This window comes from Neomonachus schauinslandi, chromosome 7, assembly GCF_002201575.2.
Source record: "Neomonachus schauinslandi chromosome 7, ASM220157v2, whole genome shotgun sequence".
Lineage (NCBI taxonomy): Eukaryota > Metazoa > Chordata > Mammalia > Carnivora > Phocidae > Neomonachus > Neomonachus schauinslandi.
This window is the reverse complement of record NC_058409.1, coordinates 112,126,911-112,152,264: the sequence shown is the minus strand read 5'-3', so window position 1 is coordinate 112,152,264 and position 25,354 is coordinate 112,126,911. Positions and strand designations below refer to the sequence as shown.

At 34.8% G+C, this 25,354-nt stretch overlaps 1 protein-coding gene across 1 annotated transcript in view; it reads left to right on the top strand.

The window, feature by feature from the left end:
- NDUFS4 (NADH:ubiquinone oxidoreductase subunit S4) overlaps positions 1-25,354 on the top strand; it is a 107,146-nt gene that overhangs the window by 53,094 nt on the left and 28,698 nt on the right. Inside the window, exon 3 of the mRNA XM_021696837.1 lies at positions 20,077-20,249. Coding sequence (XP_021552512.1) covers positions 20,077-20,249 — 173 coding nt within the window. The remainder of the gene's footprint in view (positions 1-20,076; positions 20,250-25,354) is intronic.

The window sequence follows — 25,354 nt, the reverse complement described above, 5'->3', positions numbered from 1 at the left end:
GTCATGATCCTGGAGTCCCTGGATCGAGTCCCGCATCGGACTCCCTGCTCGGCAGGGAGCCTGCTTCTCCCTCTGACCGTCCCCCCTCTCATGTGCTCTCTCTCTCTCTCTCATTCTGTCTCAAATAAATAAATAAAATCTTTAAAAATAAATAAATAAATAAATAAAAATGTGAAATGAGCTTTAATAGCTTGTACATTAGTATATTCTGTAAAATTATGTTGGCTGCCATATTTTCTTCATTTTTCATTTATTCAATAAATATTGGGCACTTATGTGTGCTAGGCATATATATGTAAATTTGAATGGCTTGTTTCCTTTTAGGTGCTTATTTGTTTAAAACCTGTTAATGGCTTGTTTCCTTTTAGGTGCTTATTTGTTTAAAACCTATTAAGTACCACCTATTTTAAATCTTACAAAAGTATTATGGTTATCCATGCATCCTCAGCACAAATGCATATGAAAAAGGAAACTTTATTTAGCAGTCTGTAATACAACTCAAGTTGGTTGAGGGGGAGGGATGAGTATTGTTTCTAAGCTTTTTCTTGAGAAGTTGCAGTATACACTATTATTGTAATAAGATCCTAATATATATTTTGTTCATTTTATGTAGTCTGTATTTATATCTTTAAAAATAAGGTGTGCATGTAAAATAGAATCAGTGTTTTGCATGTTACCAGTTTGTTATTTTACTACTTGAGTGTTTCTTCCAAAGAACAGTAGCACAGCAGCAGTTAAAGCTTTGTTACTTGCTGATAATTTGCTGTATGTAATTGCTATTTGATTAAGTACATGGTATTAGTAGCACAGTCAGTCAACTGGGTGATGATACTGCTGTTTTCGAATGTCTGTCAGCAGCCGCAAGTTATTTAATAGAATTTTTTTTGTCACTTTAATAGGTTTAAAATTTTTTCATTGCTTGAACTTGCTCTAAGAAATTTGTGAAAATGAATGATGTTTTCAAGCCTTCAGAAATGAAACAGTTCTTTGCTACACAAGTATTTGTTTTATTTGTTTTTGCTTCCTAACTTATTAAAAGTTTATAGCTGAAAGCTTTTATAAGTCTGCAAACTTGAAATAAAAATCAGTCATTAAGAGGTGGCCAGCACGAAAAGATAAACCTAAGTTAAAGGCTTAGATTTGCTTTGACTGCTTGCTTTTTTGGTGGGGGTGGGGGGTCAGTTTTCTTTTGGTGAGATTACTTTTGGTGCATGGCAGCGCTATCTCTGCTAGATTATTGGAAGGACTAGTGTCTGCAATTGGGGTTATACAGCCTTCTAGCATCTCAAGTGTCTGTTTTGTCTGGACTTTCCTCACGCAGCATTCTTGTGCAAAAATTTCAAGGCTTTAGTCTGGAGCACTGGGTCAAAGGATATGTCTCTTTGAAGGGTAGACAGGAGTTTTTTATGTTTTATTCACTAAGTAGTATTTCATTTTACATCAAAGAATAGCAGTCTTTGAGAACCTTCCATGGTGGCAGTTTAGCATTTGGTTTTTTTTTTCTTTAAGACTTTCACTAAATATGGAATAATGTTTCTTCGTGTTTTTCAGTCTACAGATGCTTATTTATATTCTTGTATTTAGATAAGACTATTAAAATAAAAAGAAAAAGCATTGACTATAAATGTTAGTTTGCAATATAGTTTTATGTTTTAAAAACAACTATAGTTTTTTTGGTTTTTTTTACAATGTACTTCTTTCTGTGGTTTTACACTGCCCATTAGCTACTGAAAAAAATTGTTGAATAACCTTTAAAATTGTAGCAATACTATTGCTTAAAATTCTAAAGAAGTAATGACTAATGATTCTGGAAGTGTAAATTTTATAATGAAATGGCCATTATTTAATTGGCCTTTTTTCAGGCAGTATTTTGTGTGTGTGTGTGTGAGAGAGAGAGAGGGAGAGACAGAGAGAGAGAGAGGAGGGAAAGGGGAAGAAATACTGATTTTGGAAAATATCAAAAACTATGAAGTAATGAAAAATGTAAAGATTCAGTATGGCTTAGAAGAAATGTTCTTCCTACACATTTGGGATAGGTTAATCAGTAAGTGTATTTTGTACCAATAATATTAATCACATAAATGATTGCTTATATGTTTAGAAGGTTATTAAATTGCATTTAATATTCATATCATATGACATACATACCTAAGCATATGGTCTAATATTAAAATAGCTTATTTTTATGTTTATAGATGAAACATGCTCTTAAATCACTGAAAATTTATCTAGAGTCAATTGATCATTTAAAATAGAAATATTTCTACTCATTAATATATTAACATATTGATTTTAAAACAACTTCAGTTAACTCTTACATTTATTATTGATTAAAACAAGTCAGATCATTTATTGTTTAGTTATTTTAAATAAAATTATATTAAGTACATAACTTTGTTGTCTGAAACACACTCCCAATTAAAATAAGTTACTTTCACATTATTATCAAATTATATAAAACTTGTACTTATTAAGTACTTACAGAGGAAATAGACATTAATAGTAGTTTTTATATGCGGACAGGAACCATTTAATTTAAAATAGAGAATGATCTTTCTATATTAAAATTGTTTAAGGAACAAAAGATCTTTCCTCTACATTATTCAGCCATCTCTATTATCTGTGATTCTTCAGCAATTAAAGCAGATTTATTTTCCTCTTTGTTCCTACTTGGAATACTTGAACAATGCTGGAGAACTGAACTGACTGGACTGTTTTATCTTTCAAAAGCTTTAAAGTTCTATGTACCAATTAGCAAAATACAGTAAAGGTTTAAACTGTTAATAGCCACAACATCTTTAATGCATAGATCTGTAGTATGCTAGGGCTGTATAACAGTTCTCCATTGTATGTCTCTTTTAAGGAGAGTAACTGTGTCAGTTCTTTTCTTGCTTTACTACCTGCTGTGTATGGAAATTGTGTGTAGTACTTGACACTTGCTTTCACGAATTTAAAATTCTTGCATGTTATTATGTAGGAGCTTTGGCTCTCAAAGTAGAATTGATAATATTTTACTTGTTTGGATTTTGATTAAGATTTCTTGGTCATATTTTAGAGATTATACAGTTTATATATGAAAATACATTATCTGTTTTTCTTTAATGAATTCAAGGTACATAAGCTGTATGTTATCTCCTTGGAAATTGCTTGTCTAATTTTATTCATTTGACTGAATATAATTGGGAAAAATCAGTGTTTATATCAAAATATGTAGATACATGATTTATACTGTGTTTGAATATAGGTGGCTTTTTTGATTCTTGGCTTATTTGGTAGTAGAAAGAGTATTTTGTTTTTAGAGTTACTGCTTTTTTAATTGTCCAGCTTACTCGGATAATTTCAAAATTCAAGAATTCATCCAAATATCTGCTTCAAACTTGTTAAAGCCTGATGTTCATCAAATTCAGTAAGTTCTTAAAGAATGCAGAGGTGAGAGGAAGTGAAGAAAATGGGAATAACATCTTTTGGTGGCAGTTACTTTTTTCTTTCATTGCATGTGTCTCAGGGAATAGAATTAGAGCAAAGGAGAATGCAGACCTCAGAATTTGAGACTAGCAAACTATTCTGTTTCTGTGTTCAAGCTTTTTAATTTTATATGACTTAGTCTGTGCTAATTCTAACTCTTTAAAATACCACTTGCAAGCTTGCAAATATCATTCATGTTTTACAAGATGAGGAAGTTTAAAAAAGGGTAGTGATATGGAACCCTTACTGTATGCAGTGTACTGTCCACAAAACTCTGCTTCTTCATAAAGCATACTTTTCAAGAGTGTATGAATAGGCGTTTTGTTCCATTCCTGTTTCATGTTTAATACTTCTTTCAGCTTTGAGTATATTGCATATTAGTAATTGATAGGTATAAAAAATGATCTTGGCAACACATAGGACATATGTTGGGCTGAGAACGTTAATGTAATTTCGAGAACTGAGGATCTGATTAGTGTACAGATTTGCATCTATTACAGTGATTACTAAGCATATATTGTTATAATTAAAATCTTTCAATTAAAAAGATTTTTAGACCTAATTGAGTAGTTTGAGATTTGACATCCAAGAAATTAAAATAAGGTTCCTAATTCAGTAAGCATCATAATGTATTAAATGGCTGATGTGGCCTGTGCCTGGAGTGTTTAGAGAGTAAAGCTATTCTAGGACTAGGAGTTTTCTTTTTATTTATTTATTTATTTATTTTTTAGAGAGGGAGGCAGAGGGAGGGGCACAGGGAGAGGGAGAGAGAGAATCTTAAGTAGGCTACACCTCCAACACAGAGCCCCATGTGGGGGCTCGATTTCACAACCCTGAGATCATGACTTGAGCCGAAATCAAGAGTTGGGTGCTTAACCAACTGAGCCATACAGGCACCCCTAGGGCTAGGAATTTTCTTTTCTTTCTTTTTTTTTTTTTTTCAGGAATTTTCAACTATGACAGTCTGTAGTTGTTTGTGATGATCCTGCAAGGGATTTTTTTTTTTTTTGTCTCTTTATTTTTAGCATAAAATCTTAACTGTACTTTTTCATTTGTTTATTCCATTTTTTGAACATATATGTATTTGTGTATATGTGTGTGTGTGTGTGTGTGTGTATGTATATGGCACCATTATTGAGCACCTATATATATTATTTGAGCATATAGCTATAAATATGGAACAACATTGTTGCCCTTAAAGCTTATATTTCATGTGTAAGCATATGCCAACTTTCTAAATAATTAAGATACTTCCATAGATTAATGAATGTTACAGAAAAAGAGCAAGGTGATGGGATAGAGAGTAACTGGGGGGGTTTGGGTAGAATAGGGGTTATTTATAGGGCAAACAAAGCAAGCCACTTTGAGAAGGTATGGTATTTGAACTAAGATCTGAATGATGAGAAGGAGTTAGCTATGTGAGAATCCAAGAAGAACATACCCGGCAGAGGAAGAAGCTCATGCTCCAAAGTGTAAACCAGCTGGTAGTAGTCAAGAGAGAAAGCTGTGACATAATGAAAAGGGGGAGATTAAACAAAATGAGGTCAAAGAGGTAGGCAGGGATTGGATCAGTACAATTTTTAGGTTGGTGGTAAGAAGTTTGAATTTTTATCTTAATTATAATGGGAAGCCATTTTAGGGTTTTAAGTAGGAAAGTGATTTGATCTGATTTACTGGTCAAAAAAGCATGGGAATTACTTAGCTGTTAATGGTTAAAGATCACGTCAAAGAAGCTCAAAGGAAGTGGTTCATTTATCGCCATTTTTATTTACTCCTATGCCTTTTTTTTACATTCATGAAATAATTTTTACAGTTTTCATAAAGTTTCCTACATGAAGTTTTCTACAAGTGATTGAATTTTTAACAGCCATTTTAAAAGATCCTGGTTTTTGTCTTTGCATTTTAGATTTTTTTTACATACGGTATAACAATTCAGTGATTCTTCCTATTAAAGAATCTTCTAAATTTGAAATGTTTTTTGTTAAAGATCATATTGGGACCTGAAATAATAAGTTTATCTCCTTCCTCTAATTCTCCACTCTCTCTGGCCTGCCCGCACTCTCTCCCCGCCCAGTCCCCCCAAAAAGGGGAAAAAAGTGGAGATCTGTCGTCACTGTGAAGGAAGATAAATTAACTGAGCTGCTGTCCACCAAGTAGGTGCTGACAAAGCTCCACATACATTTAAGCTTCTGTACCTTGCTTCAGCTGGTGGTGTGGGCCAATGGTGATGGTTGTCTGTCTTCATCTTAACTTTGACTCTACTTCTCTCTCTCTGCCATTCCTTTCTCCCTCTTTCTCTCTGCTTTTTGAGATTTGTCTCTCTATCCAGTGTTTGTATAGCTATTTCCCTCTGTCTTTGTGACTCTCTGTTCATTTTTCTGACTCTGAAGCTGGCAGTCATCTCTCTGACTGTTTGTGTTTCCCCTTCACCCCTGTCATTTTCCCATTTCAGCAACTGCCTATAAAGAAATATGGCTTTGGACATTATCATTCTTTTCTTTTTTCCACTCCTTTATGTGTCTTCTACTCTTCTTGTTCTTCCTCCCTTTCTCTCCTTTATTCCACATTTCTGTTACTTTTGTCCTTTTTCTTCTTACTTCTTCTTTCTTCTTTCCTTCTCCTAAAATCCTGGGAGACCTAAATCAGACCTAGAGAGGAAAGACAGAGATGGCCCTACCCTCTAATAGTTTTTCTTCTCTCATTGCCTTAATTCCCCCTTTGGGAATGTATAGGCCTTTTGAAGACATTTACGAACTGGAAAAAGAAACGCCATGATGTGTACATTATATTATTTGAAATTTTCACCCTAGTGAGAGACTTTGGGACACTGGAAAGACTGTGGACTGATTTATAGATATAACATTAGATCTTTAAATCCGTTCTTTTAGCTGTAAGACTTTGAGCAAGTTATTTAACTTCCTTGTCCTCATCTTACAAAATTAAAACACGTTTTCAGATTTGTTTTGGAAGTTAATTGAGAATATCTACATTAAACAAGAGGAGATACAATATCTTATTTATTTCATCAATCAATAAAAGCTCTTTTCCTCCCTCTTTTCCCTCCTATGTGGAATCATTCGTGTGAAGAGAGAAACAAACTGGAATTATGATTGTTATCCGTAACTGAATTTGAAGTAATTGAGATATTCTGAGTCACATTTCTGCTCAGACACTGAGTGCTAGGGGATCTTGGAGCAAAATATTGACCTCAGTTACAGTGGTCTTAGGTTAATATATCAGTTGTGTTCATTTGTGTATGTATGTGTGTGTGTATTTAATAATTTTTGTTATGTAACTTGCCTTTTTCTAACAGCCTATGGCATTTTACTAAATCATCTTTGATATTACTGTCTTGTTAACATAGTTTCTACAATCAGTTGTGTAGATGTATTGATACATAATTATTGTTTCAATGAGAAATTTCTTTAGTCATTTATAACCTATTTTTAATGGGAATTTTAAACTGTATTACTCCAAAGAAGTTTCTGAAGGCCTTTTTCATTTTATTATACATTATATTCAGTCATTAAACTATATGTAGTTTAAAAACTTTACTGATTTTAACAGTAAAATATACACATTGTAGAAATATTAACCTGGAAATGTAAAAGTACAAAGAAAATGAAAATCATCTTTAATTTCAGTCTTGGTGATATTACTTCATTTTTATATGAATATTTAAACACACCAACATCCAGCATATTTATATGTAACACAAATCATGCTTTATAGTTTGATATCCTGTTTTTTCATTTTATTTACATTATATTGTGAATATCTTTAAAATTATTCAAAGGTATAATTGTAAATGGATATATAGTCTCCCATTGTACGGCTATACCATAACAACATCTATTGTTATACTTCCCATTATTTAAAATTTTTCACCATTATACACAATGCTAGAATGAACAACTTCATACCTAAGTCTAATCTTCTATAACATCTTTATTTTAGGATTGATTCTTTGAGTGGGATTACTAAATCAAAGGGGTTAGTATTAATATTTCAAATATTTTTTGATACCTAAAGATAATTGTTACAGAATACTTCTAGAGGTTTTTACTAGTTAACTCTATATAATTTTAGGGTTATGCTTCTTCATAGCCTGTGCTGTTTTCTTAGCATATGTGGTCCAGTTCTATGGATGCCTTTCAGACTCTAGCACATGAATATAACAGAGTCTACCTAATATGTCTAAGAATTAGAAAACAATAAAAACACATAATACTTAAATGCATTGAAAATACTTCAGAGTTTAGTACATCCTGCGGATCAACATTATGAAGTTAGCTATCATTGTACTATCAGTTTCTGGATATGCAGGTTGATGAAATTTCTATCATGAATATATATAAAATGCATAGCATTTAGTACTACTGCTATTACTATTATAATACATTTTAACAGAGTTGTTATATATGAAACATTCTCCCTATCTTATATGTCAGTCTATATTCTTTCTCATTCTTGTTCCAGCACCTTTCCAGAACAGTGCAGAGTGATCATCCTTAAAAATGTCTATAGTATTTCTCTTTGTCATTTATTTGGTGAACTACATTATTATTGATTTCTAATTTAATTTAACTTTGTTGTAGTCAAAAACACACTCTGAATTCAGTTTTGAAATTTCTCAAGACTTTTTTTTATGGCTCAAAATGTGGCTTACTTTGATGAATGTTCCATGTATACTTGGAAAGAATGTACATTTTCTAGTTTTGGGGTTTGGTATTCTGTTTCAAATTTCAATTGAGTTTTAAGTTGGGCTAATAGTGTTCAGATTTTCTTCATCCTTCCTAACAATTTTGTCTCTATCTTCTGTTACTGAGAGTAGTGTTAACATTTCAGCCTATAATTTGTGTTTCTTTTTTTAATAGAATTTTTTTTTTAATTTATTCATTTGAGACAGATACAGAGAGAGAGAGAGAGTAGGAGCAGTGGGGAGAGGCAGAGGGAGAGGGAGAAGCAGACTCCCCGCTAAGCAGGGAGCCTGATGCGGGGCTTGATCCCAGGACCTGGAGATCATGACCTGAGCCAAAGGCAGACGCTTAACGACTGAGCCACCCAGGCGCCCCTAATTTGTGTTTCTTATGTTGGTCATTTTTTTGCTTCACTTATTTTGAAGCTCTACTATTAGATGCATAAACATTGAAGAGTGTTATGTGTGCTTGATGAATTGATGTTTTTATCCCTTATGTAACGTCCCTCTTTTTCTGGTGCTAATCCTTATTCTGGAGTCTGCTTTGATGATATTAATATAATTGCTCTTGTTTTCTTACTTTTGCATGGTGCGTCATATTTCACCCCTTTACTTTTAACCTATTTGTGAGCTTATATATATTTTTTAAGATTTTATTTATTTATTTGACAGAGAGACACAACGAGAGAGGGAACACAAGCAGGGGGAGCAGAGTGGGAGAGGGAGAAGCAGGCTTCCCACTGAGCAGGGAGCCTGATGCGGGGCTCGATCCCAGGGCCCTGGGATCATGACCTGAGCCGAAGGCAGACGCTTAAAGACTAAGCCACCCAGGCACCCCAAGGAGAAAAATCTTATATATTTACCCACTAATTTACCATTTTTGGTGTTCTTCATTCCTCCATATAGATACAGATTTCCATCTGGTATCTCTTTCAGTCTGAAGAACTTCATTTTAACACTTCTTGTAGTGCGATCTATTGGGACAAAATCTCTTAGCACTGTGTATCTGGAAATGCTTTTATTTTTCCTCTGCTTTTGGAAGACCTTGCTCAGGCTGCCATAACAAAATAGCGTAGACTGAGTGGTGTATATAACAGAAATTTACTTTCTCATAGTTCTGGAGGCTAGAAGTCTTAACATCCAAATGCCAGCATGGTTGCTTTCTGGTTAGGACAATTTCCAAAGCTTGTAGATGGCTGCCTTCTCACCTTGTCCTCACATGGCGGGGGTGGGGGGCGGGGGCAAGGAGAGAACAAGAGAGAGAATGCAAGTGAATGTGAGCATGTCGGTGGGCGTGAGCAAACAAGTGCTCAGGTTTCTTATATAGGTACTAATCTCATTATAAAGACCCAACATCATAACTCATCTAACCCAAGTTACTTCCCAAAGGCCCATCATGTCTCCAAATGCCATCATATTTGCGGTTAAGCCTTTAATACATGAATTTATGGGGCAAGGGGACACTGAATGTTATGGACATTCTGTCCATAACAACCTTCTCATTGGATATAGGTTGAAGGTTTTTATTTTAACACTTTTAACACTTTAAAGATGCCATTCCACTTCTTTTTTTTTTCATTGTGGTAAATATACATAACATTTTAGCCATTTTTAAGTGTACAATTCAGTGGCACCAGTATCTATTACCAGAACTTTTCATGATCCCAAACAGAAACTCTGGACCCATTAAATAATAACTCCCCATGACCCACTTCCCCACATCTCTGGTAACCTTTATTATACTATCTGTCTCTATGAATTGGCCTATCATTGGTTCCTCTTACGAATAAATCATTACAGTATTTGTCAAAGGGGAGAATGGTCTGCAGGGAGCGGGAGAGGGACGCTGGGTCTCACACTCTGGAAGGTACCCAAAGTCCCCTTTCTGCTTTTGTGTTCTCCCTTCACTATTAATAAACTTCGGAGTAAAACTGGTCTTGGTACTCTTGTTGAAAATCAGTTGACCATATATGCAGCAGTTTATTTTGGGGGCTGTCTGTTCTCTTTCATTGGCCTATATCTGTCCTTATACCAGTACCACACTATTTCAAATACTATAGCTTTGTAATAAGTTTTGAAATCAAAACGTTTTCATCCTCCAACTTTTTTTTTTCAAGATTGTTTTGAAGCAGAATTTCCATATGAATTTTGTGATGAATTTTTCTGTTTCTGCAGAAAACCTCACTGAGATTTTGATAGAGTTTGCATTGAATCTGTAGATTGATTTGGGTAATGCTATCATCTGAGTATTAAGACTTCTAATCCATGAACACGGCATGTCTTTCCATTTATTTTTGTCTTCTTTAATTTAAGCAGTGTTTTGTACTTTTCAGTGTACATGTCTTTCACCTTCTTGGTTAAGTTTATTCCCAGGTATTTTATTCTTTTTGATACTATTGTAAATGGAATCGTTTTAATTTTCTTTTCATATTGTTTATTGGTAGCATTTAGAAACACAACTAGGTTTTGTGTATTTTTCTTATCCTGCCACTTTGCTGAACTTGTATGTTAGCTCTAACAGATTTTCTGGGTGTATATGGAGTCCTATAAATCTGTGAACAGAGATAATTTTACTTCATTTCTAATTTGGATATCTTTTATCTTGCCTGATTGCTCCTCTTCAGAATTCTGCTTCACAAATGTTTGTTACCTCACCAGCCCTGAACTCTGATTACCTTCTCTGCTTTGAGACTACTATGTTCTGCTTGGGCCTCACAATGGTCTGCAGTGCACTTCTAGGCATAACACTGAGACAGTTAAGGACTACATCATGAATTCTTCTTTCAGGGATTACAGTATGATTCTGCCTACTATCCATTTGTCCAATATCTGAAAATAGTTGCTTAAAATAACTTTCCCAGGGCGCCTGGGTGGCTCAGTTGGTTAAGCGACTGCCTTCGGCTCAGGTCATGATCCTGGAGTCCCGGGATCGAGTCCCGCATCGGGCTCCCTGCTCGGCAGGCAGTCTGCTTCTCCCTCTGACCTTCCTCCTTCTCATGCTCTCTGTCTCTCATTCTCTCTCTCTCAAATAAATAAATAAAATCTTTAAAAAAAAAATAACTTTCCCAGTTTTATATGGCAAGAGCAAGTCTGGTAACAATTACTCCATCATGGATGGCGGTGAAAGTCCATGTACTTACTACATTGTGACAATTCTTTTTTTTTTTTTTTTAAGATTTTATTTATTTATTTGAGACAGAGAGAATGAGAGACAGAGAGCATGAGAGGGAGGAGGGTCAGAGGGAGAAGCAGACTCCCCGCCGAGCAGGGAGCCCGATGCGGGACTCGATCCAGGGACTCCAGGATCATGACCTGAGCCGAAGGCAGTCGCTCAACCAACTGAGCCACCCAGGCGCCCTACATTGTGACAATTCTTTTACAATAATGGCTTTGTTAATGAATCTTTTCCTTTTTTTTTTTTTTTTTTACCTACCTTTAACAATTTGTTCAGTTACTGATTCTCTCAATTCTTTCTATAAAACATACTTACTGACACCTCAACACACTACATACCATGGCTTAATTTAGGTTTCATTTTAATATACTATGAGACTTCAGCTCTCAGTAATTGAGTCATATGTTTATCAAGACTCAGTTGTGTTTGTTTCCACAAGTTTCTATGCCAGTCTTACTTGAAATTGTAATTACATAATTTAATTGAATACTATGATCTGATTGCTGTATAGGGAACAAAGAAGTTCTGTTGAATACTTTGAAAAGACAATAATGATGAATTTCTAATAAACAATTTGTCAAATTAGGTGGAGGTGAAACAATTATAAAAGATTGTCATGTAAAAGGAAATCACAAAATTCCAAACAGATTTTGGACCCAGAGTGTTTCACAAATGTCTTTATATCCTAACTTCACATTTAAGAAACCAAAACTGTAAATTGTAGGTGACATATTTTCTTGGTAGCCTGTGGAAGAAACAACACTTGGAATTTAATCACTGGACCTATACTCAAAAGTACTGGCCCTATTACCAGTTTATTAAAAGAACGTATATGTATGCTTTTTGAGTTACACTACAATGTTTAAGGGTGAATGTATATGTAGGCACATGCATGCACATGTGCATGTATGTATTTACTTACCTAGGGGTCCCCTATTGTCACTAATATTGTCAGTTGACTGACTGTCATTTCCTAAGTCAAAAAGGAGACTTCTGTTGGCTACTTTCACTTTTATTCTTATACTAAATAAGTTTCTTAGGTAAAGAGGATTACTAAATCCTTATTATGTTGGGGAAGAAGAATTTATTCTGCCCTTCAAGGTCCTTCTAGATGAACTAAGAATCAAGTTGACACGAGACAGACTAACAGGAGAAAATCAAATTTAATAGGGTGTATATGGCAATTCACATAGACATGGAATTCCAAAGACAGTTGAGCAATATGATGCTTATATGAGCTAAGGAGAGGGGTAGGAGTGAGGATACAAAGGGGAGAAAGACCATTAGCGGGAAAGTAAGAAGCGATGTTTTAAAAAAACCCCAAAAGTTGCCTCATTATATAGATAAGTTTCTTAGGTAAAGAGGAATCTGTTAATAGCTCTCTTTCTGGTACAGGCAGGCAGTTAAGGGGGAGGTAAAGAGCTTTTCCTAAATCTGCTGAGTTTTGATTGCTTTTAATTCAAAATAATGTTCATGCCAAATTGGCCCATCTTGAGGTGGCCTCCCGTTGGTCACTACAATTACAAAAAGATTGTATATTTGTATGATGTTCCAGAGTTATATTTGGGGCAGTTAATTAGATTTTAGGTGAGTGTTACCTTCTCATTCTGGTTTCTTCTGGTAGCTGCTCTTATAAGGTAACATAACATCATTTGGGTTAATTTTGAGGAAATTTTGCTAATTTTTTGCTATGTTTTTATGAGTCAGACACCAAACTCATCCTCTCCTTTATAGTTTTGTGTGAAAACACACGCTAAATAAATTCAAACCAATTAATATATACCTGTGTTTCTGTGCCTTGAGAGAATAAATGGAAGTTGGCCTACCTTGTTGGTGGCATTATATAAAATTTGACCACAGTTTTGGAAAGCAATTTGGTAACATTTCAGGGACCATGAAAATTCATATAACCTTTGACTTCATCAATTCCACCTTCAGTGACAAATAAATTAGTTTACTGGGATTTTCATTGCAGTATACTTGAAAGGCAATAATAATGAAACAATTTGATTTTTCAGTAATGAGGAATTGTTGCTGATCGATTTATCATAGCCACTAACTCAGGAAATAAATGGTTGAGTCCCGATACACTGCCTCAGCCAACTGCTCTGTCCCAGGGATTCCTGAGGGGGCTGGACAAATCAGAAGAAGCATTGCTTCTGGCTGGGTTCGCCAGCACTATTACTGAACAAACTCGTTGCAAGAGAAGCCAGTAACTCAAGAGACAAGGGTTTGGAAAAGATAAAGGTAGAAATTTAATTCAGGTGCCAGCAGCCTTTGGAATTGGCAGGCCCAAGCCTTAACCGCCTACCTCTCTGCTGGCAAAATGGATACCTAGAGTTTTATAGGGAGAGTTTGGGGGTGGGGCTTCCCTACAAGAAAGCAAGCAGAGAGTGGATGATCGTGGGTAGCAGTCAGTATGTGTTTAGCCCATGATCCTATATGGGCTGGGAAGGGGAGGTGTGGGGTGTGGTCTTCTAGGTATTCCTTTTGCTATCTGGGCTTTTCTGGTCTGGTGGTTGGAATGTTCCAGTCATTACAAAATGTCTTTGTCAATGCCTCAAAAAAGTGCAATAAGAAATAAGCACAATGGGTTTTAGTTAGAAAATGAGTTAAGTGGTCTTGTCTATTTCTGGTTAACTATTGATGCCTATAGTTTAGCAAGAGGGCTGACTGACAAAATTGGCTAAGACATTGTGACATATCAACTTAACAGATTTTTAATGAGGCCATTAAAACAAATAGGAACACCGGGTAACGACATGTTTAAAAAGGTAGTGATGTGATACTTAAAAATAACCAGTGCTAAGTATTATAACTCTCTAAAATGGATATGTATCTAGATAATTATTGATAGGTAAAACAAGAAAACAGTTGCTAGGGTTTTAAGTATACGGATATATTTTTATAAATTTCTCATTAATATTGTTACAGTGTTCACCAGTATCTTTAAAATCGTAAGTATCCTGAAGGAATCATCTTCTGTGTCCCTCTTTGGTCAGGTATTTTCTGATATTTTTCACCTTTAAAACCTGATTTAATCCTTCCAAACAGTACTATAACACAAGCCCTGTGATACAGTTTTTCAAGTAGGAAACTGACATACGGAGAGTTTAAACAGCTTGTCAGTACTGCACAGGTAGCAAAGGGTGGCTGGGGTTCCTCCAGATTTATCTGAATTACACTTCCTTGCTCTTAACCAATATTGTATTTCACAGTATGATTATTTACTTATTTCTCACACATCACCTCCAGCATGGGTGCACAAATTGTAAACTTACTTATTCAGGAATAAAGTTTTGTCTTTATATGCTCTGCAGCCCCTGGCATAATTAACTTGACATAGTAGGATCTTTGATTTGGAGTTGAAACAAATAAAGGTAAATTATATCTTATTCTTTCAATTCCATGAATGTCATAGGCTTACCAGTGTGTCTTAATACTTAACCAATTTAAGATATATTTTACTCAGTGTTTTTGATGTGTACAACAAATGAGACATTCAGCTCTTTTTAAAAAGCTACATTTTTCTCTTCAGACTTGAAGCAACTTACTGACTCTTAATTACAAAACCCTTTGTTGTATTTTGATTACTAACTCAGTTTTCAAGGAAGATAGATTTTCTGCATCTTAACACCAGCTTCCTATTACTTATTCACCCTGTCCTTTTTAAAAGTTCAGTATTAATTTTCATGAAAATAGAGATGATATTTGTACTGTTTTGAGCATTGTGTCCAGTACCTAATGCTGAAAACTATGTTGAGTAAATGAGATACATTCTTTTATTGTCTAAGATAAGCACTCTACATGTATTAGTCATCATTTTACCTCACTTAGTTGATTTTATAGATGGTGCATTAAGAAAAGTTTATTAATTTGCCCACAGTTGTGGGTTGGGATTCTTCTAACCCAGTTTGACTCAGCCCTTTGCTTTTAACCATTGCTCCTGCTCAGAAGGATCTAGGAGTAATGAAGATAGTTGAGATTGAGAAACTGTCTCTAATTCTTAGTTTTTTACTTGTTTTATGATTTGCAGTCATTTGCATGTTAACTATTTCTATCTTAACATTTTATTTAAAACTTAACTTTTGGTTTCATGATAGCCTTGCCCAGTACGAAAAATGTAATGTTACATTCCAACACATGTTTCATCACCTGGTTGGATTCCCACATCAGTGTATTTTTGCAATTTTTATTTGTATCTGAATTTTTATGGCCACTGACTTTTTAGAAGTGCTTAAAGTTCTTCTGTGATAAGTAAATACATTTGGTTATGCTGTCAACCTTAAAATTTTCAAACTCTAAAATTTATTTTGTAAAATGTCCTTCATTATTTATGAGACCATTTAATGAGTTTCTTGTGCTAAGTATCTGTAGGGTGCTTGAAAGGAAGTTTTTATTACAGATCTAAAATTGTTTTCGTTTTAAAATCTTTCATGGTTGAAGTAGAATATAAATGCAATCTTTAAATTTAGATCAATTTTAGCCCTGGCTTAAATTTTAAATACATAATTGGTAACTAAAAGCTTGCAGTAGAACAAGTTTCTGTAACAGTATTTGTACTTAATGTTCCAGTATGTGCTCTATTAAAACTTTTCAACATTGATCCATACGTGCAGTTTAGTGAATTTATTACCAAAAAGCCTGGTTAAAATTTTGGCTCTTCTGGATGTACTGGGAGATCTATCAAAAATTCCCCAAAGTGGTGAAAACCTTTTTCATTTATTTCTCTTTATGACAAGTGTAAACTATTAAGGTTAAGTGGGTGGGGCAACTGGAAGTAATTACTAAGGCCAGTGGCATTTTTGTGGTTTAATAAAGGCAGAAGCTAATTATTCAGTTTTTATTTAAGTGAAATGGTGCCAAAAAGGAGGTTCCTGCAGAGCAGCTGCACTCCTTCAGTGTTACCCTAATTTACCAAAGACACAACTGTCACAAACAAAACTTTTAAACTTGATATATAGCCACAAAAGTAAGGAGGCTTTTGTTTGGAGTGCATGCAGAAGAACTCCTTTATACAAATCAACCGGCAGATGACGGACAATGATGAAAATTTGATTCTTTGAAGTCATAATAGTCATTGAAATGTGTGAAATTCTGGTATTGAAAAGAGAGCGACCAGCAAGACTCTAAATCCTGGGTGGTTGCAAGAAGCTTGCTGGGAGGTTTTTCTGCATTTTGACACCAACTTCCCATTGCTTGTTCCCTGCTTCCTTTGTTAAAAAAAAAAAAAAAAGTTGAATTCACACAACATAAATAGGGACAGTTGATAACCGAATCATACAGTTTTTATATGGAAAACTAATATTTTATAATGGAAATTGGTATTTGAAAGAATAAAGTTCATTTACATGTGCTGGCATATACTCCCTTAATGATTTTTTAAATTCCTCTTCCATTTAACTAGACTTGTGATAGAGAAAGTCAGCTGTAAGCTCTTCCAGAATTTAAAATTGTGGAAGAGATGGTGCTGAAAGAATGGAACGTCAGAATTACGATATGCATCTTTTCAGTAGCAAATAATTGAATGCCCTTCAGTCTACAAATCATTAGTTATTGTTTCTTAAAAATGCATTATTGTACCTAAGATTGTGTTTGTGAAACTTTAAGATAGTGACATTCTTTAATATTTGGAATATAGGTTTTATGCTTGACTCATCTGTTTAAAAATTAAAAGTTTTAAAATTCAGTAAATTAGCGTATATTATCCAAAGGGTAACTTGATTTATTATTATTTATAGGTAATTATTAGCTAGTAAGTCTTGAGTTTCTTTAGGTAAAAACTTAAGGCTTCTTACTCATCCAATGTGATTTAGCTTTTTTGTAGTCATAGAAAATTATGAATTGTTACTTATAAATATTTTACCAATAAAATGAGAAATCTGTAAAAGGCAATATTGACATCTTCAAAGCATTTGTATCTTTTATAAGTGGGTTTTTTAAAAAAAAAAACACAGGTGATCCATATCACAATGCCAAAGTTGAAATCTAGAGATGATAATGTCTTTGGTTCAGGATAGTTTAGTTTGCTGATGTTTTATTTATTTATTTTGTGGGAGAGCAAAGAATTCAAAACACAAGTAAAGATTTCAACATAGTGCCTCATAGTTCTTTTCAAGTATTACATTTTTTTTTTCAAGTATTACATTGTTTTAATGGAATCTTGGAGTGGGAGCTTTTAGCCCATTGAAATGTGGCTTAAAGGACAGGTTCTTCTGTCACTAGCTGAAGCTGTGTGGATGAAACGATAACAATAGTGTCGTAATGCATTTTAAAAGTGTGAGAAATCAGTTTGTCTAGACTAAGAGTGTGCCTACAGGGACTAGGAATTTTAGAGCTTCTGTGCCCTTTAGGTGTCAAGTATGTGAGAGATGCCAAGCCTTTTCATCCTCAGTCTTTGGCAGCGGCTCAACTCAGGCTGCAGTACCTTACATGTCTTCTGCAGGCAAAAACAGCGATTCTGTGTCAGGACAACTTAAGCTTCAAAATTCAGGAACTTATTTGTGCCAGTGCCAGCTTTAAATTGGGCAATGATATCAATAAAAAAAAATGCCATACTTCGAGAAGCCCTGGAAGCACTGATAGTTGTTCAAAATAAAAAGAGCTTAGCAACATTTTGTAGCCATTTAAGAGAGAGTCTCCATCCTTAAAAAAAAATCATTGTCCTTTTCTATGTTAATAGATAGTACAAATCAAGAAATGCTATTTCCTTTTTAAAAAGTTTTTTTTTTTATTATTTTGGCATATATACATCACAATATATGAGGTTATAAAGGAAAAGTAAATGTTTCCTATAATCTCATCTTCCTGAGCTAATTAGTGTTGAGTTTAATACGTTTCCTTTCCTGTAAGTCTTAAATAGTGGCTAACTGATAGCTTTTTATGAACTCACTATGGAGAGTTTGCTATGGAATTTGGAAATGCTGCCTCACCATGTAATTTTGTAACACACTTATATTGTTTGTTTATATCCCCCTTCAACTCTAGCTGAGAAAATATGAATTTAGTATAAAGATATATAATATTAAATAATGTAATATGACAGATTGTTTAGGACTTCCCAGGAGTCTCTTTAAGCTCTTGAGTAGAGAAATATGCTTCAGAAAGTCATAAAATATCATCATACTTGAAATTTCTTTGAAATTGAACTTGACAATTAAAACTTACCGATTAAAACTTATATTCATGGGTGCCTGGGTGGCTCGGTCGTTAAGCGTCTGCCTTCAGCTCAGGTCATGATCCCAGAGTTCTGGGATCGAGCCCCGCATCGGGCTCTCTGCTCAGCGGGAAGCCTGCTTCTCTCTCTCTCCCTCTCCGCCTGCTTGTGTTCCCTCTCTCGCTGTGTCTCTGTCATATAAATAAATAAAATCTTAAAAAAATAAAACTTACATTCATATGTTTAAAAATTATGAACCAGTTGCACTTATTTTGCTTTTATTTTATCTTGTATGCAAAGAAACTTTTAAAAAGGTACATACTAGAAGTACATATTTGTATAAATATTTATATGGATAATTTTGGTAGTTTCTCCAAACAGACAAGCTGTGACAAAGTAACCACACCTAATTAATTATTGGTGCAGGTAGAAAGGTATTGTGTTAAGCAGAAGATTGAATGCCAGCTGAAATAACTTCAATTTTTTAAAATCCGTGAGTAGGAAGACTAGTGCAGTCAGAAATACACTTAGTATTTTCCCAGTACATATTGCAGCACCAAGTATTAACACTAATTATTTGGTCCATAGCATTGTATAGGGTAGGAGTATAAATAAACATTAGTCTTCTTTAGCGGATATGTTACAGTGAAATTGAAATTCACAAAATTTTCTGGTTTTCACAAATTTGGTATCATTTTCATGTTAACTCTGTTGTTTTTCACCAGTTATCTAAAATTTAGTAAGTGAACCATGATGCTATAATAATCTTACTTTGATCAAATAAAGTATTTCTACCATTACTGAATAGAGATTTAAACTCTGAATTACTTTACTATTTTGTGTCCTGATTGCTACTATATTTGATAAATAGGTCTAATCTGGGGCATCAAAATTACATGCATTTATCAGTTGAGCATTTGTTACTGGATAATTATTTTTAAAAAAAAAGTCTAAGTTACCATTGTTTTCATTTCACATTTCTGCAAAAGTTGTGTAACTTTTTGGCTTACTTTTTCAGAACAGAGTTGATGTATCATTTTCTTTCCAGTAGATTTCACCAAAGGGAGATAAAATGTTAATTAAAGTTTTAATTGATTTTGTTTACCAAAAGGCTTAGGCCTCCCACTAAAGGAGATGTCTTGTAAGCAGTTTGACACAGAAATCACTGGTAATAGATTCTTTTCTACTTAAAAGTTACTAATTTTTTATATCTCCTTACTTTTAATATCCATTCACACTTTTCTTTGCTTACTAGTTACACCAGCTCATGAAATAAGAGTCTACTGATGACAGGCTCTTCTGTCAGCAAACTCTTCAGAAATCACCAAAGCTCTGTTGGACAGAAGGGACCTAATTTTTTTTTCATGAACCCTTTCCCACTATATCCTAACACTCCTCCCAGTCCACCTTTTCCAGATATCAAAATAGTAATTTATAGGGTGAAACAGTAGAGTAGTGAAGTCAGAAAGCTGAAAACCCCAGTTTATAAATCTGAATAGAGTTGCATGGATATAAAAAGCAGCAAAAATACATCAGAGTACAGATGGGCTGTTAGCAATGTGTTTGCTTGTTTTTTTGTAGGATATCACTACTTTAACTGGTGTTCCAGAAGAGCATATCAAAACTAGAAAAGTCAGGATCTTTGTTCCTGCTCGCAATAACATGCAGTCTGGAGTAAATAACACAAAGAAATGGAAGATGGAGTTTGATACCAGGGAGCGATGGGAAAATCCTTTGATGGGTTGGGCATCAACGTGAGTACTTTGGTTTAATTTGAATATTGTTTTCTGCTCTTTGTAGATTTTCCTTATAAATATATTGAAGTGTAAACTTTTTCATGTATAGTATGCTTTGATAGTACTTTGTGAGGCCATTTGTGGAGGTATCATGTTCAATGACAGACATATATATTACATTTACATGTATATATATTTCGTATTCATGTAAGTGTGACCCAGCACAATGAATCCTAGAAACAGTCTTTTCAGAGTACTATTTATTGGATGAAATGGCTGACAGTTTGAGTACTGTTAGCATGGTCCCAAATGATGTATATTAGTTTAAGATATGATGTGTGAATAGTGTTAATAATTTAATAACACTTTTGTTTATTTTTAATTTTTTTTTGTCTTTGTTTGTAAGGAGAAGAATTTAGAAATTAGCTATTTTGAGGGAAACTTGTAAGTTCCTGCGATCTTGTGATTAACAAATTTACAGTGCATTGGAATAAAGTGGTTATAAATTCTGTGGCACCAGTGAAGTAAGTCAGTGACCTAAATCTCTGTGGTGGAATAAAACTCAAATAGCGGGACTACCTCTAGCTGAATAAAAGCTGCTGTGGGGTGCCTGGGTGGCTCAGTCGTTAAGCATCTGCCTTCGGCTCAGGTCATGATCTCAGGGTCCTGGGATCAAGCCCCGCATCGGGCTCCCTGCTCGGCGGGAAGCCTGCTTCTCCCTCTCCCACTCCCCCTGCTTGTGTTCCCTCTCGCTGTCTCTCTCTTTCCCTCAATTAAATAAATAAATAAAACCTTAAAAAAAAAAAAAAAGCTGCTGCTACTAGAGAAAATAACCAGATAAGCTAGAAAATTATCAGTCTTTTTGAGACTCCTGGAACACTTTGTGTCCAGTCTGCAGTTGAAGGTGGTTATCCATTTTAATTATGTCTAATTTTAGAAAAGTATGATATTTAACATCTTTTCTTATCAAAGTACCTGGGAGAGTTTTTGTTTAAAACGTCTGCCATGCTGCAATTTAAATAGAATTATAGGGGCGCCTGGGTGGCTTAGTTGGTTCAGCCCCTACCTTTGGCTCTGGTCATGGTCCCAGAGTCCTGGGATTGAGCCCCATGTTAGGCTCCCTGCTCGGCAGGGAGTCTGCTTCTCTCTCTGTCTCCACTCATGCTTACTTGCACGTGCTGTCTCTCTCAAATAAATACAAATCTTTAAAAAAGTAAATAGAATCATATTTTATTTGGCAAAATATAGGCACAGTTTTTTAGGTGTCCATACTCAGTGTTTGAAATGTCATGATTACTCTTTTATTTTATTTTATTTATTTGAGAGAGTGAGAGCAAGCACGAGCAGGGGGAGCAGCTGAGGGAGAGGGAGAAGCAGACTCCCCTCTGAGCAGGAAGTCCGACATAGGGAAGGGCTTGATTCCAGGACCTGGGATCATGACCTGAGCTGAAGGCAGACGCTTAACTGACTGAGCCACCCAGGCACCTGTGAAATGTCATAATTACTCTTTCAGTCACATGAGATTTTAATGTTTTCTTCTATATGCAAGACTCACCCATTGTACTATTTATTGATGGCATTTGGGTAGTTTTGTTAATAAATTAACGATCAAATTGGCTTTATTCAGCAATTTATGAATCAGGCAGGATCCCATTTAGCTAATAGAAAGGAGCTCTAAAGAACTATACAAAATGGAAGACTTGGGCTTGTTTGTTTAATTTTATTTTTAGATAGTCTCTACACCCGGCATGGCACTTGAACTCAGCAACCCTACAATCAAAAGTCAGTCACATTTCTACTGACTGGAGCCAGCCAGGCACCCCCAGAATGGAAGACTTTTATTGGCAGAAGGGGTAGAGACAAGGAAAACACAGATCACATCATCTTTCTTGGGGACAGAAGGGGTCTGTTGGGTGGATTACCTCACTATTGTTGACTAGGAAATTCTAGGATTGACTAGTTTAAGATTACATTTCTGGGAGAGGTTGAAACTACACTTAGGTTAAGTATGAAGTCTTGCTTTGTTGATGAGAGGCTTAGCATAAGTGACTCCATTTTAGGCCGATTTTAATTTTTTTTTTTTAACAATCCTCACTCCCCCCCCAATTTGGATTAGACTCTTAGCTTAACTGAGAGATATGATTAAAATTTAAGGCATTAGCATTACTCCCAGCTACCACTTTGAAGTTCTCACAGCTTTTGTTGATCCTTTGTGGGGTATTCATAGGTCTTGATCTCTGACAGACCCTGGCTTCAGTTTTATAATTTTTAAGTTGGTAATTCTTTTTGATGTTTCAGTCTTAGGGAGATCATTTGCTTCAGTGGGTAGAGGCTACGAACATGCATTTAAAGCCTTAGAGAATAAGGCATGCTAGAGAAGACTAGTGTGATTATAATAAGCTAGATAATTCCCAGTGTTTGGATTGGATTTTAAAACCATGGTCTCCAAGACTCAAACCAATCAAAATCAATTAAGTCAAAGAAAGACTCCATGGAAGGAGTCACCTTTTTACACCAAGTGGCTTTCTTAGTAATCTTACATAACTGAGTTTCAACTTCCTCAGAAGTGGTAATCCATAGCAGGTGGTGTTGACCAGGGAAGTAGAGTCCTGCCAAAGGAAGTGAATCCTGAATGCCTCCTAAAAATTCCCATTTTAATCTGTGGCTCTGGACTGGAAAGGTGACAGACATGGAAGCCAGTAATATTTTAATGGTCTGTAGACCACACAGGCAGTTTTATTCTGGTTACCCTTGCCTGTGTCTCTTTCTTTATATAGAGCCTGGATGCAAAGTTCCCCAAGTTTTGAGGTTTTTAACAAAAGACAGGGAAATGGACCAAGGAGTCTCTAGTATATAGATTAGAGTTTTTGATGACAAAAAGAGAGGGCTTTGGCTGAAGTCTTGATGTCTTGAGAGGAAATAGCATACATTAATGTCACCTACTTCTCTTCTTCAATTTGATTTGAAGGTTTCCAGTGTTTTCACAGGATTAGATGTTAAGCAGAGCCTTTTTAAGCTGTGAAATATATGCCTGAGGTTCTGATCCTTGCAGTTTGCCATCTAGGTGGTGAGGAGGAATTGGTATAGCCCCTTCCAAGGAGATTCAAGGGCAGTCTTTATTCTTAGTGATTCCAAGGGTGGGAGGAAATTGAAAATATTACTTTGGAGAGTTGTAGCCAGATATTTGAGGAAACTAGAAAAATTCAGGATCTAGTCCAGTTTACAGGCATATAACAAAACCTCAAAAATAGTTAATAGGACCAGAATCTAACATTTAAAAGGTGCAAACATTATCTTACTCTCTACAATGAACTCCACTTTTTTTTAAACCAAAGATAATCACAGTAAAACTAACTTGTTTGCAGTAAACTTGGCCTGATTGTTTATATAAGTGCAGTGATAATAGTGACTGATCATATAAGTTCTTTTTGAAGACTGCTTTGCTGGAATTTTTCATAAGGAATCTTTGACCTCTCAAAAGCTTCTAAGGGACTGGCCATCAGATCTTGCAAAACCATTCCAGTCAAAGCCTTGGTGATATGGCCAGTATTTCCAGTTGTGTCTTGTTATAAGGAGAACAGATTTTTATTTAAGTTATATAAATAATTAACTATATTACTATGAAAAGAATACTATTGGGTGGCTCAGTTGGTTAAGCAGCCAACTCATGATCTCAGCTCAGGTCTTGATGTCAGGGTTGTTCAAGTCCTGCTTTGGCAGCACATTGGGCATGGAGCCTACTGAAAAAAAAAATACTCAAGAATTTCGTATTTACAAAGGCATACTTCACCAAATTATAAGTCATAAATAGTTTAAGATAAAAAGTTTTGCCAAATCTGGAAAAACAAAACATTAAAAAACCAGCAATATTTCAAACAAGAAATGATAAAAATTAAATTTTCCTCATTCAGTCCCATGTTATTAAATCTTTTTTTTTAAGTAGGCTCTATGCCCAACATGGGGCTCAAACTCAACGGCCCTAAGAGTCGCGTGTGCCCCAACCACCATGTCATGAATTCTTGAACCCAGTTTTTTCTAATAGTCCTGAAAATTCCTACCCAGTTCAGTTTTATGATTTTAGTTATCAGAAACCTTTATTAGTCAGGGCACCTGGCTGGCTCAGTCAGTAGAGCATACAGCTCTTGATCTTGGGGTTCTAAGTTTGAGCCCCAAGTTGGGTATAGAGATTACTTAAAAAAATAAAAATCTTAAAAAAAAGAAACCTGTACTTGTCAAAATCCTTCCCATGAATCTCCTTGAAAATGTAGCACTTTTGCAGTAACACTTAAGTATCAGAGTAAAACAACATCTCTCTGAATGACAAAAGAGTTAAAAATGTCTGTGGTTAAAGATCTGACAACAGTCCCTTATAATGGAATTGACAAGGAATTTGGTTGTTTTTGTGTTACACAGCATTTTAAGATAATAGGTGGAATTATGAATGATAACATACGAGGACATCAGATTTCTAAGAATTTCATATAATCTTTAGAACACTTATAATACATACCTATATAAATACATCGTAAAGAAGTCTTAATATTATTTTATTTGACAATGCTTCTCCTGTCATTTAACATACCAAATAAGCCTAATTAGTTTAACTTTTCCAATTTTCCAGGGACCCTCTAGAAAATCCTAAATTTAGTTGAAGGTCAAAAATACTTATTTGGAGTTTGATTTGTGGGAAGTTGATCAAAAATATCATAAGTTAAAAAACACTGGGTCAAGTAGGATCATAGGTTACTGTGAAACAATAGTTATCCAGTTAACTATAGTGACAATTAAAGACTTGGAAGGCAAATACAAAAAGTTAAATCATTGTAAAACAATAACCTTAGCTGTTTTAATAGGGAAGATTCAGTGTTCTTAAGTAATCAGAGACCTGATAAAAACAACATGAGACACAGGAAATTATTTTGAGAAGATAAAATCTTTGTTTTCTAGGCAGATTGCTGTAAAAGGTAAAGGAAAAATAATTTTTTAGTCTCTTATCAAAACCAGACCAATAGTATAGAAAACTTTGGCCTTTTAACAGAGAGAAAACCACATTCTAATTTAGCACTTCTTTCTTTCTTTCTTTCTTTCTTTCTTTCTTTCTTTCTTTCTTTCTTTCTTTCTTT